The 14,686-nt window shown below is 52.6% G+C and overlaps 4 protein-coding genes across 4 annotated transcripts; 1 reads left to right on the top strand and 3 right to left on the bottom strand.

Annotated features, from left to right (window-relative positions):
- Positions 1-2,135: 2,135 nt before the first annotated feature.
- J4E82_010946 (uncharacterized protein) lies at positions 2,136-2,576 on the top strand (the record flags this gene model as incomplete). Its single annotated transcript, XM_051737156.1, has 1 exon — positions 2,136-2,576. The coding sequence occupies one exon, from the start codon at positions 2,136-2,138 to the stop codon at positions 2,574-2,576; it is 441 nt and encodes a 146-aa protein (XP_051583089.1).
- A 1,781-nt stretch (positions 2,577-4,357) lies between these two features.
- On the bottom strand, positions 4,358-6,827 carry J4E82_010945 (uncharacterized protein; the record flags this gene model as incomplete). The annotated part of the gene is made up of 2 exons (XM_051737155.1): positions 4,358-6,344; positions 6,394-6,827. The coding sequence occupies 2 exons, from the start codon at positions 6,825-6,827 to the stop codon at positions 4,358-4,360; spliced, it is 2,421 nt and encodes an 806-aa protein (XP_051583088.1).
- A 2,639-nt stretch (positions 6,828-9,466) lies between these two features.
- Positions 9,467-11,359, bottom strand: J4E82_010944 (uncharacterized protein; the record flags this gene model as incomplete). The annotated part of the gene is made up of 3 exons (XM_051737154.1): positions 9,467-10,344; positions 10,396-10,939; positions 11,000-11,359. The coding sequence occupies 3 exons, from the start codon at positions 11,357-11,359 to the stop codon at positions 9,467-9,469; spliced, it is 1,782 nt and encodes a 593-aa protein (XP_051583087.1).
- Positions 11,360-13,076: 1,717 nt separating this feature from the next.
- Positions 13,077-14,399, bottom strand: J4E82_010943 (uncharacterized protein; the record flags this gene model as incomplete). The annotated part of the gene is made up of 1 exon (XM_051737153.1): positions 13,077-14,399. One exon carries the CDS (start codon positions 14,397-14,399, stop codon positions 13,077-13,079), a length of 1,323 nt encoding a protein of 440 aa, XP_051583086.1.
- Between the last annotated feature and the right edge of the window lie 287 nt (positions 14,400-14,686).

The raw sequence follows: 14,686 nt of genomic DNA, 5'->3' as shown, positions 1-14,686 counted from the left end.
TATCCGTGGTGCATCGAACCGTCATCTGTACCAGTCTGTTAGTATCGGGTACTTCATACAAGATCATAAACGTACAGGTAGCATTGCGTCAGTACTTTGTCGACCCTTCTTCCGTGTTCGATTGCTGTTAACTAGATGGTCGATGCTCTGGTCCGAAGTACTGGCATAGGCTTCGTCTATCAGTTTCGCGAGTACTCATTGTATCTCTCGCGATGATGATCAGCAGTCAGGGTCAAAACGTTGGACGTAAATGCTCTTCTGCTCGTATGCGCATCAGCCATTCTTGTGATCTCGACACGACGCGCCGACCCAGATGACCTTCTCAATAACCGGATGTCGTCCATAGTAGGCGCATCGGTCCACTGAATGAGTGTGATAGACACAGCCGCAGACGGGAAACTTCTCGACTACGCGAATACACATGCTGTGGGGGCTGAGCTTGGACCGATAAAGGTATTGTCTTGAGACGAGTTTGTGCAAGGTGCGTTTGATAGAATGAGAGATGCATAGATGCATGCGAAGTCAAGCAGAGGGTATCAGAGAAACGTAATCATGTTAACAGGCTGCGGAAGCATTGGAGGCAAGCATGTTCTGTAGGCATCGTCTCGAGTTCGGGGCTAGTGGGAGGTGACCCCTGCATGGTGTGAAGCATAACGACCGTCTTTTCTCTGATGCGCCTAGCGGAGAATTCGAGAGGAGCTGTTTTGCTTAGTCAAACGGTGCGATACAACGGCGGGAAGCAGTCCCATTGGTGATCTGTATCAAATTGGGCCTACCTGGCTGTGGGCACCCGCGTGGAAGCAGGGAGCAGGACGGCGGGCATCAAGCCACCGAATGACGCTTCCCACTTGAAGTCCAGGTAGACATCTTAGCTATCGAATGGCATTCCAGCGCAGCCTGTCATGACCCTAGTGATGTCTCAGCGGCGCACATAGCTTTACGATCTCTGGACGGCTGTGGCCTGTGGTTCGCCCATTGCGAGCTGGGTTCAGATTAGATCAACAGAAGGCGACAACGGCAGTGCGCTATCCGCGGCACTGGTGTTATAAGCACGGGATGATGGTGAGGCGTCTCTCGCTGCCAGAAGAGGAGGGCCGATATAAAGGAAATGTTCCGAGGCTCATCGGCGGAGTACGTATACACAATAGGCGTAGCAGCAGACACAGTCGTACGTCTTTTCATTACGATGCTTACTGATTGACAACAAGCTTCACAGTGTCGTGTGTGCAGGGGATGACGATGCCGAACGCTAGGATACAGGCACGAAGCACTGACCATCATACGTCAGCCCTAAATCTCTGGGCATTATAGCCTACCACACCTCGTCAGCCTCCCGAGGTCCTCCAGCAGTCATCTGAAGTCGTGTATTAAACGTCATGACGACTACAGAAGTTTCCCCGAATGCTTGCATGCTATTTTCCAGGCAGCAAGCCTTGATATCGCTACCTGATAGATAACAGCCTAGAATGATTCGGGAAGACTAGGCAACGCTCTCCCGGTCTGTGTGTGTTCCGCGCCTATATGCATTGGCTGGGCTTTTATGCTTTTGCGACGTGGTGGGAAATTCTTTTTGGTAATGAAGATGTGATTTACGTTGATTACTAATAGTCTAAAGAACACGACCAGTCAATGAGATGTCTTAATTCGACATCAGACTCAACTCATCCAGGAATATATAGCTCGAAGCTACACCGTTGTTAGTGGATGGAACACAATCATAGTCAAAACGCAACGTTTGCTCATTGTCCGACGGCACCAATGGCGTGGTTGTAATCGGCCCTTTCCACTTGTACGGTCCTGGATTATCCGCGATCGTCATAGTATTGGTATACACGTTGACACCTCCCAAAGAAACCGTCAATGAGCAAGATGCAGAGTTCGTAATTGAGTGAAAATCGTACCAAAAGGTCAACGTGTACTCTCGCGTGGTGTCGAACGAATAAAGAGTCTGGTATATACTCGCCTTAGAAGGAGTAAAAGAGGTTGTGGAATTCAAGATGGCATATACAGATCCTTCATGCGCAGCCTCTTGTAGTCGATTCGGGTACGTGCGGCCTCCTTGTCCTTTAGACCAAGAATTGATACTACCAGAAGGACCCGAGCCAACGATGTCTTCAAATGATGGATTGAGCAGAATGTTCACTCCCGGTGGGAAAGTAGAGACCGATGGTTTTACTGAAGATGAAACAACTGTAGTCGAAACTACATCCGATGAAGAGGGTGTAGGCGTAGGTGAGGGTGTGAGCGTTTCAAAGCTGCTGATGATCTCCGACGAGGACGGAATTGGGGAGCTGCTGATGGAATCTGTAGATGAAGGCGTTGCAGAGATGCTGACGACTTCTGACGACGAAGGTGTGGGTGTAGGTGTGGGTGTTTCGAGACTACTCAAGACTTCCCATGAGGACGATGTCGCAGAGTTACTAACCACCTCTGACGAGGATGGAGTTGCGGAACTGGTGGCGGATGACGAGAACGGATCTGATGAACTTGGTGTCGGAGTGGGCGAGCTGCTGGAAAACTCGGTACCAGTGGCGACAGTGGAGGAGCTTTCGACAGACGAGGGCGTTGGCGTGTGAGGACTGCTGGTAGACAAGCTACTGCTAGCTGATGACGATATAATGGTACTGCTGGCAATGGGCCTACTGCTTAAACTGGATAACGATGTGGTAGACGCAACAGAGCTGGGGATAATTGTTGACGAGCTGGAGCTGGACCTGGATGAGGATGGCGCGGGATCGCATTTGCCATAACCCTTCTGGCACGACTGAGGACCGCAATAGTCGTAACTGCTGCCGCACTGCGCAAGTCAACCTTCTTAGATCACGGCTTATGATGAGCAAATGGGACAGGTGTCTTACATAAAAGTATTGACTGCAGCAATTGCCCCATTTACTGCCCTGGCATGTTTGCCCACCAAAGCCAGCACCGCAACGAGCATTTTTGGATATTGGCTGCTTAGGAGAGGCGGAAGGTGCAAGGCCTGTTGCCGTTGAAACAGTGGTCTTTGTAGAGCTTACAGGAACCTTTTTGCACGATCCGAAGCCTACTTGGCAACCGGTTTCGCAATAGTCTTTGGTAGATCCACTGGAAATGGCGTCAACGTAATCCTATATATCTCTCCAGTACAACTTACCACCAACCATATTGGCTGCAACAGCTTCCCCACTTTGAGTTCAAGCAAGAAGTTCCTTTGCCAGGCGCTCCACATCTGGCATCTTTGGAGATTGTCGCTGCTTCAACACATAGGACAAGCCCCAACGTAAGGAACGATAGACCACGCATAGCTGGAAAACGAGTGTGAGTACTTGGCTGAGATCACACGGAGTGGAGTAGAGACATCAGGGATATATACTCCCTTTCCATGTCCGAGTCAGAACTGGTGGCGCATGTTGCACGTACGAAGAATCAGACCAAACGATGAAGTCCAGCTGAAGAAGTAAAATCAATATTCGCGCACCAACAGCAAAACGATCTGGCTCATTGTAGTTGTCTAGCCATTTTGTTGTAAGGCCATCGCAATGATGATCTAGAACAGTAAGTATTGAGCCTCAACTTGACGTTCAGCCGCATGTAAACAGGGGGGAAGGGGTCCACCGGAAACTAATTTCCAAGCTAAAAGTCGGCAGTCCTGCCGCAAATCTTTGTAACCCCAGTCCAAGAATCTCATTTTGAACTAGTACAGCCATTGCAGTTCATTGTGGAATCAGCCACTCATTTTAAAAGACCTAGACACTAGGCAAATCACCCCACGTCGACGGGGTGTGGCGTCCAGAACAATGCTGTCTTTGGTGTAGCGGATACAAAACAAGTCGAGTCGAGCAGTACACCCTTGACAGCTTTCCCAGGGTCTTGTCAAACACCAGATCGGAGCGGCCGGCGGACACCTGAAATACATTTGGCCTGGCTGAAGCATTTGAGCAATACTCCAGGTAGGAACATGAGCAGAATGCAAGGGCGGGAAGGGGGCGCATGCATCTGAGTGCTTTGCTTCGAATAGCGCTCCGGTGACTTTTTCAAGCAACAAGACCTCAACGACGAGAGAAATAACAGCGAGTACAGAAGTGGGGTATCTATAATTCGAGGCTTTTACACTACAGCCATCCACAGCCACGCAAGGAAGGGAGAAGAAAAGAAAAAGAAAAAATAAGAAGATGAACAGGACTTATGTGAACACTGTCCAAAACACCGCAACCACGCGGTTACATAACCCTTTCCCCCAAATCATAGACTTTCGTCAAAGCACAAATTCCCTCCCTTCCCTTTCCGCTTTCCCAAACACACTTTCCATCACCACCACAGCAACGCGCTAAGAAAAGAAGAAGTGAAAAAAGAAGCTTTTCAGATGCCCTCATAGTCATCATCTCCTTCTCCTCTTTACACTCCCACCCCCACCAAGTCCCCTCCTCGTCTCATCCTCCACCTCCTCCACCGTCGCACTCCCAGCCGGCGAAGTCGACGTACTACTCGCCCCACTCGCCGCCCCATTGCCCACCACTCCCTCTTCATTCCCATTCCCTCCTCCATTAACACTCAGCAGGCCCGAATCATCCTCTCCCATGCCACCATTCGCCGTCGTATCCGCAAAGTCAAAAGCCGGGTCCCCCCCACCATTCACGCCATCGACAACGTCAAAAGGCGTACCATCGTCAAAGGTAAAATCCGGTATACCGCCATTCGCGTTATTAGCAGCGACAGCGCCATTTGCTCCACCGCTACCACCACCACCGCTCTTCTGCTCCGACGACGTCATCACCTCCGGATTCGCAGCTACATCCCCCGTCGACGTAAAGAAATCATCGTCATTAACAAAAGAATCCATGTTAAGATCGTAACCACCCGGTTCGCCGAGCCCACCATCCCCGCCACCAAAATATCCATCGCCGCTCTCGCCTAGCCCAGAGATCTGTCCAGTGGGGCTAAGTGGCAGTATTCTCTCATGGATTCCCTGTATCTTGGCGTTTTGCTGATCGGACAGCTTCTGTAACATCTCCAGCTGCTGCTGTGTAGCTTGGTACTGCGCTAGGTCGCCTAGTAACCTGTCCATCTCGGGTGGATGCGGGTTCGTCAAGGCATTATTGGTATTCTGCGCACCTGCGTTGTTCACAATCTGCGAGAGGACGTCGTTCCGTTGTTGGGGGGTAAGAGGAACATGGCCATCGGCAGTTTGGTAATTCGACAGCGCGGCTGCGTAGTCGAAATCTGTGGGTGGGGGACCATTAGTACCGGCGGTGCCAGAATGGTTTGCAGCAGCGTTGTTTGCGTTTTGGATGGCGGACATTATGGCAGAGTTCTCGGGGAATTGCTGAGCAACTTGTTGGGCGGGTTCGGGTTTGACTTGCGACGGGGTTATGCTTTCTCGGCTTTGTTGTTGTGGGAAGGAGGATTGTGATTGTTGGCGATTCATCGATACTGAGGGGCGAAATACTGATTGGCGGCTTCCCGGGCGGGTGATGGGACTTGCGAGGGGCCGGGCTGTTGGGCTCATGGTTGTGGCGCGGCCGGTGGTTGTCGGTGCGAGATAGTCCTGTTGAGTTGGACCTGGTGCAGGAAGAATGGCCAGTGGTTTCTTGTTCCTCTGCAGCTGCGGTGACTTGTGAGCATCTTGCATGGGATAGTCGTCAACATCCACTACATTGCCGTGAGGTTGTTGTCGTGCTGCAGGGAACATGTCCGCAAGGTTCATATTCGCATTACCTTCTAGACTCCTATTATAGAAGGTAGCGAGGAATGTCAAGATTGCGTTGATGGAGTTCTCGTGGCGGTCGTGCAGGGCCTGGAATGACGTCGCTCGTGAATATAGCTCCTCATTCTGTCGTTTGATCTGGGTGAGAACATTGGAAATGAGCTTTTGTTGCTGTTGAAGCTCCCTGACTTCGACCCGTAAGCTGTTGTATTCGGACCGCGGGATCATGGCCATTTGTTCGTTTCCCCTGACGGCCACCTCCTCAACGTAGCCTCCGCCTCCTGTGTCTTGGATATACTTGCGATCCTCATCACTATCGCCCTTGTTCTCCTCATCTCGTTTCCGTTTGGGTCCAGTGACAGGATTCTTCGGTTTCTGAATCAGCCATAGTAGTTCTTGCCGACCGCGCTTGAAATACTTGTTGTAGTACTCGCTGGGCGCTTTCGCTTTAGTCTCGCTAGCTTTCATGGAGTTGTCCGATAGCCCAACCTTCTTGTGGAATCCGTACATGTTCAGTTGCCGTACAAATGATGCGTAGTTGTTGTGTTTGAAGAGCTCGGGTATGAGTGTCCTTGCGAATTCGTCTTCGTCAAGCACGATGAAAGAGTTGCCGTCGTCGGACCATCGAATGAGGTTTTCGTTCTTGTTGTTATCCAGGAAACTATCAACGTCAGTCATCCACTCAATCATGCCATATCGCGAGCACTTACCTGCTCAACTTCTGCACAAACGGTGGAATCTGCTTCCGCTTCGCCTGTGCATCCTTCTTCGCAATAGCCGCCTTCTGCTCGAGCTCCTCATCATCGTCCACAGTCTCCCACTGTTGCGTTGGACTAGGAAAGCCATCCCATTGATTCCGCCGCGGCGCTGGTGCGAGTTGCTGGTTTGTATTCCGCCGTACCAATTGTCCCGTCATCTCGGTGCCGTCGGTGTATCCGTCCAGCGACACGACCCGATTATGCCCCCCTCCCATGCTCTGGCCGTAATTGTCGTATAGTGGGGGGTCGGTGAAGTTCATATCTGCGCCTGCTGCGGGGTTGCTCCAGTCCATGTACGGATCAGTTGGCGCGGGGATGTCGTGCTGGTATGTCTGGGTTGGAGCCTGTGGTGAAGCGCCCGGCGCGCGTCGCTTGCGGCTCGTCATGTGTGTTTGCGCGCCTCGCGTGGCTGAGTGGTGTAAAATATCGGGAGGATGTCGTCTCCTGTATCTATCCGGGTGATCCCGTTGCTCGAAAAGATTCTTCGCTTGTCCTCGAGCGCCGCTTCCAGCCTTGTTGATCTCGTATCAATCGCGAAGCCGTGGAAGGTGCAGATGGACGAACGGGACCAGCGCTGGTACCCTGGTGGCGGTTTCTGGATAGCGCAGTTCTGTCACGATTATGTAGAGGGTCTGGTCCAGATTGTTGTCTCGTTGTCGCAGTTTTACTACACCACCGCGTGATTGTTTCCAAACACCTGGTCGAGTCGGACAAAGGATCGTAGGGCGTTTCAGCAAAGGGCGCAAATAAAAGGCCTCAGAAGGCGGTTCTGGAAAATGGCGGAGAGATGAGCAACAAGGGCGTCGCAAGGCAGGCAGGCATTCGGCGGAGGAAGGTGAGTCTGATCGTCTAACTTTTGGTGGAGAAATCCGGGGTACAGGCGTCCAATGGGAGGGCTAACAAGAAGATGGCGGCGTTGAAGAGTATGCGCAACGTGTTCAGATGCGCCGGGAGCCTTGGGACGAGCGGTTGAATACTGTGCAAGGCAGCGTCGGCACTGTCGCGTACGAATGCTCACGATGAGATCAGTGGACTTCACCGCACTGCCAGCGTCATTCGCTTAGTCCCACGCTAACATGACTCGCGTCCAGACTTGGAACCTGTCAGTCGTACTATGCTAACGTCCTCCGCTTTTCAGTACGTACACTTGGTATACATATCTCGTGAATCATCTCAACAAACGTTCCATACGACATGTAGGCGTCAAAACTTGTCATCTCACCCCCCCTCAGCCACGTCGACCCATGATCCCCTGCATGATTTGCATTCGGCCCGTCTGAGGTGGAACGATGGGAAAGTGCCTTGAAATCCGATGCTTTACAACAGATTTCCCATATATCAGCCGATCACGGCGCATGTTCATCGAGATTTGTTACGGAACGAGTAAAGGTTCAAGCCAGGGACTCCTGCGCAGAACTTCACGTTGACAAGACCCCCCCACTGCCTTCCCTCGGCCAATCCTGTACCTTATAACAGATCTCTTATGTATTCTTCGATTAACAGCACCTGCTCATCGCGATCTATCATAGCGCGAGTAATCCAACATGCCAGGGTCTTAGACATGGAACGTTCTAGAAGCTACTTGATTTGGTAAACTACTGGTTGAGTCGTGGTTTGTAGTGTACGTGAACTGGTGCGGGTATATTCTCCGAGAGGTGTCAACCAGCTGGGACTGTTTGATTGGTGCTGGTAGTTGAGTTAGTCTTGCGGGTACCGTACCATACGGATACTGGTCGAGCCAAAGCTTTGAACGTACGATACTTGAACATGGATGGCATCAGTGAAAGTAACCTCGGTATTGGCAAGATAGTTGACGTGCGAATCTGAAATTCACTAGGGATCGGAGAGGGTGACTCGGACAACGCAGCAAATGAAGGCATGTTACAAGGTTGTACCGGCAATGGTAGATGCCGAGCAGCATATCTGTGAATGGCACCGAGTCCAACATCCAGGTTTTGATCTGATCATGCCATTTCGACAAACTGGCATCGGAGATACCATACCGGAGATCATTGACATGGGAATGTAGTGTCGGCTAGAGATCGGGAGAGTAACACAGGACAGCATGTCACAAGATTACGTCTATGACGATGAATGATGCCACAAGTTGTAAGAAGCCATGTAGCCAGGTCACAATCACTGCAACTCTTGAACCAAAGCACCAAAGCTGAACTCAAATCCAGCAACAGCAACATTGGTACAAACACATAGTCTCACATCACTGAATTTGCACACTGAACAGAACCAAGTCGAGACGACAGGCTTGAAAGACAACACACGCATCGAAACCCAAAACGTACAGAAAAAAACAAAACGTACGATCGATTCACCTTCCATTACCGGACTCTGGCACCAGGCACCATCCAAAAACTATAGTAATAAGAAGCGATTGCAACCAAAACTCGAAATGACAGGCAAGAATAATAAAAAAGGGGGACAGAAAAAGAGATCAACACCAGAAACAACTTAGATGCAACTTTCATCCAGACTTTGGGGAAGACAAAAAAAGGCGATAAACAAGACGTACGATAACGTGGAGTGTCCCCCTAATACAAAACGACCCGATACATTTCATGAACATGAACTTAATGCTTTTTCTGCTTTGAGCGCGAAGATGTTTAGAAATGCCAAAGGTTTGTGAGGAAAATGCCAAAATTTGGATGATAGGGGGGGATTTGGGTGAGAGTGAAAGGGCAGCGAGCCCGATTTAGTTCTGGATCTGATATACTAGTGACAATGTCTTCTCTACCGTTCGTAGCATCATTCTTCGTATGCATCGTAAAGTTTCAATCCAGGGGGTGTTGGGTAGGTAGGTTAAGTATAGCGAGGGCACCGAATTGTAAGGGGGGAGCGGGCGGTAGAGGCCGTTAAATATTCGTCGTCTGTGTTCGCGTCTGTATCTTTGGCGTTCGTTCGTTCATAGGCGCCGTCGCACGTGAAAGGAGTGATACGTGCGAAGACTAATCGTTCTCGTTTGCGTGCAACAACTTCGTTTGCGTGCGTGTAGCGTGGGCCGGAGATGCAACTATTGGCCGACGAGGATTTCGACATTGGACTGTGACGAGAGCTCGTCAGAGTTGCGGTTCTGGTGTCCATTCTGTCTTGGTCTTCCAAATCCTTGTCCCCTTTCTGGTAGCGGTCCACGAGGTTGCCTGGATGGTCTATCATCGTAGTTTGTGCTGAAGGACCTATGTCCACCAATGGGACCCGGAGCATCCCAACTCGTCATCTGGCGCAGAGACCTTGGGCTGCTGCTGTTCTGTGGATACCCACCCCCAAGCTGCATGCGGCTCATTTCGCGCTCCAACAAACCATCATCCCGCTGGCTCATGGATCCAGTCGTAGGCGTACCATTAGGATTCGTCGAACTTCCACTGTATCCCAATCCCTCGAGTGATATGCCACCGGGGCGTCCGATCGGATGACTAGCTGTGCTCGGTGCCGGGGACGGGGTATACGACCTCAGATCCGCATATGACTTTGCGCCGCGCAGGTTCGGTACTGCGTTCAAACCACCGGGGCTGTCGGGGAATCCGAGGAGACCGGATGGCTGTCTGTTGAAGGCGTTGTAGAAGCCGCCTTCGGCGCGCACATCGCTGAAGTCAGTAGTCGCTGCACGGTTAAGGTTGCGGCGCGGCTGCTCCATGTGGTTGCTGGAGATCTGGGGCATGGGAGGACTGAGGCCCTGGTTGTCATGGACTTTGAAAATGTGGACTTGGCGCTGGTCGCCGGTACCTTTGGAGACGTGGGCCAGGCCGAGCTGGTGGGCTAGGGTGTGAACGGTGCGTCGCTGGAGAGGGGCTAGGTTCGGGGGGAAAGTCATGCTGTCGCGGTCTTTGGTCTCCTTGAACAAAAGCAGCTGGGTGTAAAATTGCAGCACTTGTGGGTCATTTAGGTCAACATCTGCATATCGGTTAGCATCGTTACTCGCGTAGAGTGCATCGTCAAACATACCGACAGTCTTCTGTGCCGATCCACCTCGCATGGCTGAAACAGGCGAAGGCGATGTAGCTGGCATGTGGGAGGCAAGGGAGCTAAACGAGGCCTGCGATTGGAGACCGCCGCCGAGGGGCCGGTGTTGTTCCTCGAGCTGTCCGCGACGTTCACGCTTCTCCCGCTCGATACGCTCGCGCTCGGCCAGCGGCAGCATCTTCTTGTATTCGACACGCAACTTTCGGCCATTGAGCTCAAAGTGGTTCATCGACTCGATGACGGCCGCCGTCTCCTCGGCGGTGGTGAAGTTGGCAAAAGCCAGACCTCTGAAGACGCCGTTGTCGAAGTGGTAGTTGAAGGCATAGGGCAGGGGTAGGCGCAGTTCCGTCATGAGCGAGACGAGCTGCTCCTTCTTGACGGCAAAGGGAATGTTCTTGATGACGATGGCGGTGGGGATGAGCTCTTCATCGACTTCGTGGCCGTAGCTCGTGTTCTGCATGGCGTTGAGGTTGCTATTGCTCAGAGCAAAGCTAGGCAGACCCTGAGGCTGCTGGTCCATCCAGCCCTGGCGGAGAGTTGTCAGCGTCGTGTCAAAACACATTCAAGGCGAAAGAGGCGTCCTTACCGATGGCAGGGCGCTGCGGCCTCCTCCGCGCTGCTGCGACTTCATGCGTGCAGCCTGGGCTCCCCCAAGCGATCCCAGGCCGCCGTTCTGGGAGAAGGCGTTGGTGTTCCAGCCCTGGGGCGCGCCCATGTCGTAGCCGTAGCCGCCGGCGTGCATTGTCTGGTTGAGGCGCTCGTAGTTGCGAGGCTGGTCGTAGGTCCGTTGATGGTCGTCTTGCGCGTACATGTTGTTGCCCTGTGGCACTTGGCCGTAGGCGTCGAACTGGCGGGAAGGCATGCGGTGCAGCGTGCCAGTCTGGGGTTGGTTTCGTTGGGCAATGGGCGAGCGCGACGAGGACTGGTCGTAGCCCGAAGCGTACATTATATGCGTGCAAGATTAGGGAGACCCGGTGAGAGGTTTGGGGTGCGAGAGCAAGAAAATTAAGAACGGAGGTAAGAGTAGCACGTGGTCCAAGCTCGTAATGTCGTGAAATGAGCGGAAGGCGACCGTCGCAAACAGGTCCAGGTCGGATCGGAGGGATGAAAAGGGGTCGGCGTGAGCTCGAGCTTGCGTGGTCGAGGGTTGGCTGGTGATGGTAATAATCAGGGATGCCCGGCGGACCCAGCTCGACAGTCCCCTTTCGAGCCGCACTTTTAGGTGGGACGCGAACAACAGGCTAGCAGACGTCAGAGGGGTTCAATATCGCTAACACGCGACGGCGATGCGTAGGCTCGTGTTAAGGAAGGGAGGATGGCCGACGCTTGGAAGCAAAAGTTGACCTGTAACCCACTAACGGCGCGGGGAGACGGCTGCACACGTGCACTTGAACCCAAGAGGCCCGACTACACCAAAGCTGAGAGGTTTCAATATTATCTAGCAGAAGGGAACGCCTGGCCAGGTCAGGAGTTGGTGACTTGAGAGGCTTGATTGGCTGCCGCCACACGACGCCAATCGTAAAAGCATCTCCCGCTGCGGGTGCTGCGACGTCGAGCACATGGTTCGTGTTTGGTATTAAGTTGTGTATCGACTCCCAAGCTTATTCGCATCCTGACAAGACATGTCTCTCTAGGCAAACATCTGTGCTGAGCAAAGATATTTTAATCCGTCCACCCAGCCCAACACTTGTCACTACCCACTACTCATGATGCCCATGGCTACTCATGGGCCACATCACCGACCATCATGGGCGGGCCAGCCTCACAAAAGTGCGACAGAGGGATGGCCCGGCGTTCTGGAAGTCGCCAGGTGGCGGGCCGTAGCGTTAGCTCCCTGCCAGTAACGTGGAAACAGCACCAGCTATACTTTTTTATTCCAGCAGACTCTACTTAGTAGACGTTTACATCAACGACGTTGCGGCACCGCGAGTCTGCTGTTTTCATGAACTCCAGGCACTTGCTGCTCTGGCCAGAATCCTCCGAGACGCTCGGGGTGCATGATGAGCACACGCGACGTCGTCAGCTGCACCCTGCCACCGGTAATCTCCCCATGTACGGTTCATCGAGCTGCACCCCAGATGTGCACACTGGAATAAGGCTGCATATTATAGTCATTGTTAAAATACTTCTTGTTCATATTATATGCTGGTAGTCATAGGGCTTTGTATAATCCGACCAACTCTGCTCAACGCCTGCAGGCGCGACCAAACATGCTCCTGCGTCGTTGCACCATTTACTCACACATACGGTGCACCTTATTTGACAAAGCTAAACATGGACTCGGCCATCTTAGACGATCACGAAGGCTTCCCGCTTTTATCAAGTTTCCGACTGGCTAAGCACAGCAGAAGTGGTTTGTAGGATCGCTTAGCCCGCATGCATAGGTGATCATGTGAATCCAGCCAGCTGGCTAGAGAACACTCTAGAGCGACTTATCACCCTTCTGCTGATGATTACGCGACAGGCGAATGTCATGGTGGCTGTGCTGGCGAAGGAGCTCGCTTCTTGTGGCCTGTACCCACCTATACCACACCCTGAAGGTATACATTGTCACATTCCCTGTCGAATGTACCGTGGAATAACGTGTATATCCCTAGGGTTGGTTTGGGCAAGGGTATAGCTCACGACAAACGTGCCTCTTCCCATGTTCATTGCATACCCATTCAGTCCTCAAAGTCGAGCAGTCGCGAGAATTCAGTCTCACCAACGCGTCGGAACTCGGCACCTGCTGCAAACTGCCCGCTCGCCTCCCATGCTTGCATGGTCGCTTGGTCATAGGGGCCGTTGATCTCACCTTCTGGTGCATTGAGCCAGTGAAACTCCCATTGCACTGATTGCGGATTCGGGTTCTTCCAATCTTCTCCCGTCTCGCGCTTGTACTGTCGCATGATTGATTCGCGAGGCAGCTCGTAGATGTCCTCGACGCCGCGATCGGACAGCCGACTTGCACATTCGGTTATAGAATCGATGACCTCTTTTGCCTTGATGGCTGCAGAGTCTTGCGACGGCTCCGAATCGACGTCCATAGCCTGGCCCTTCTTCTTCTTAGTCCAGCTTTTGGCCGGCTTCTTCGGTGCTGCCTTGCCATATCGCACGAGAGCTTCCATAGGCGTTTCGCCAACGTCCAGATGTGCGATGAGAGCCGACAAGACGTCGCTGGTGACGATGGAGTCTTCAGCTCGTTCCCGTGCCTTTCGCTCCGCATCCAACTTTTCCTGCGCTTCCTTTGCCTTCTTGATGTCCTTCTTCGATATGCCGTCCAACCACGAGTCTTGAGCGGCTTCCGGGTCGAAGGCCTTGCGCACGAAATTTCCGGCTTCGTCAAATCGGCCCTCTTCTTGCTCGGCGCTCATGTTGAAAGCATCTAGCTTGGGCGCATGCTTCTTCTTGCTGCCTGCACCGAGCTCCTCGTCCATGTCGGGATCGATCTGGTCGCGTAGCTCGTCATCGCCTTCATCGCTGCTGCTCTCTACGTCTTCGGTCCTGCTCCTCGGACCTTTGGTGAAGTCGACAGCGACATGACCTCCCGCCTTACTGTCCGCTTCCTGGCCCTCGATCTCGTGGTTGTCTAGGAATCGCAGCTTCTTCTTTTTTGTCTGGTCTCTCCGTGATTCCTCGTCCATCTCGTCATCCTTGTCCTCCTCTGCGAACATGTCATCATCATCGTCATTTTCGGTCTTTGTTGGCTCGTCTTTGTTGGCTCGGGCTTCTGCGCGCGCATCGAAGTTCTCCGTAGAGCTGTCCGAGTCGTAGCCGTCGATGTTGACCGCGTTTCGCTTGATACCCGCGCTTTTCCCTATAACATCAGCTTCAAGGGCGGGGTCTTCATCATCGACTGCATCCGGAGCGAGCGTAGAGGGGTTGCGCGGGTCGAAGCGGGGTTTCTTGGTCGATGGTTCGTCGCCGTCCATGTGGTGGGTTCGCGTGAACTGCTCGCCAGCGCGCTTGGGCCGCGCGGGGTTGTGAGTCCCACTGGAGCTGGCCATGGTGATAATGAACGTGATTCGAGGTTGAGGTATGCAGAAAAGTGAAACTAGGCAACCAGGCAGTGACGTCTTCACGAAACGCGATTATTTGAAGCTCGGGCCAGATCGCGCTGATCCGAGTTTAGCGGCACTGGCATCAACCGCCTGCTGTACCTGCGACCATGGTTCGTCATCTCCAAGGCCTCTCATCGAATACATATCACTTCTACCACCCGCTTGCCGTTTCTTCCTGACGCCAAACCTGACTGACGCGATTCACACCCCTCTGTTTCTCGCCGCTCCTTTGA

The sequence above is a fragment of the Alternaria postmessia genome, assembly GCF_024291825.1.
Source record: "Alternaria postmessia strain BMP 2775 chromosome Unknown scaffold_154, whole genome shotgun sequence".
Classification (NCBI taxonomy): Eukaryota; Fungi; Ascomycota; class Dothideomycetes; order Pleosporales; family Pleosporaceae; genus Alternaria; species Alternaria postmessia.
The sequence above is the reverse complement of the archived record's forward strand: the minus strand, read 5'-3'. Positions and strand labels throughout refer to the sequence as shown.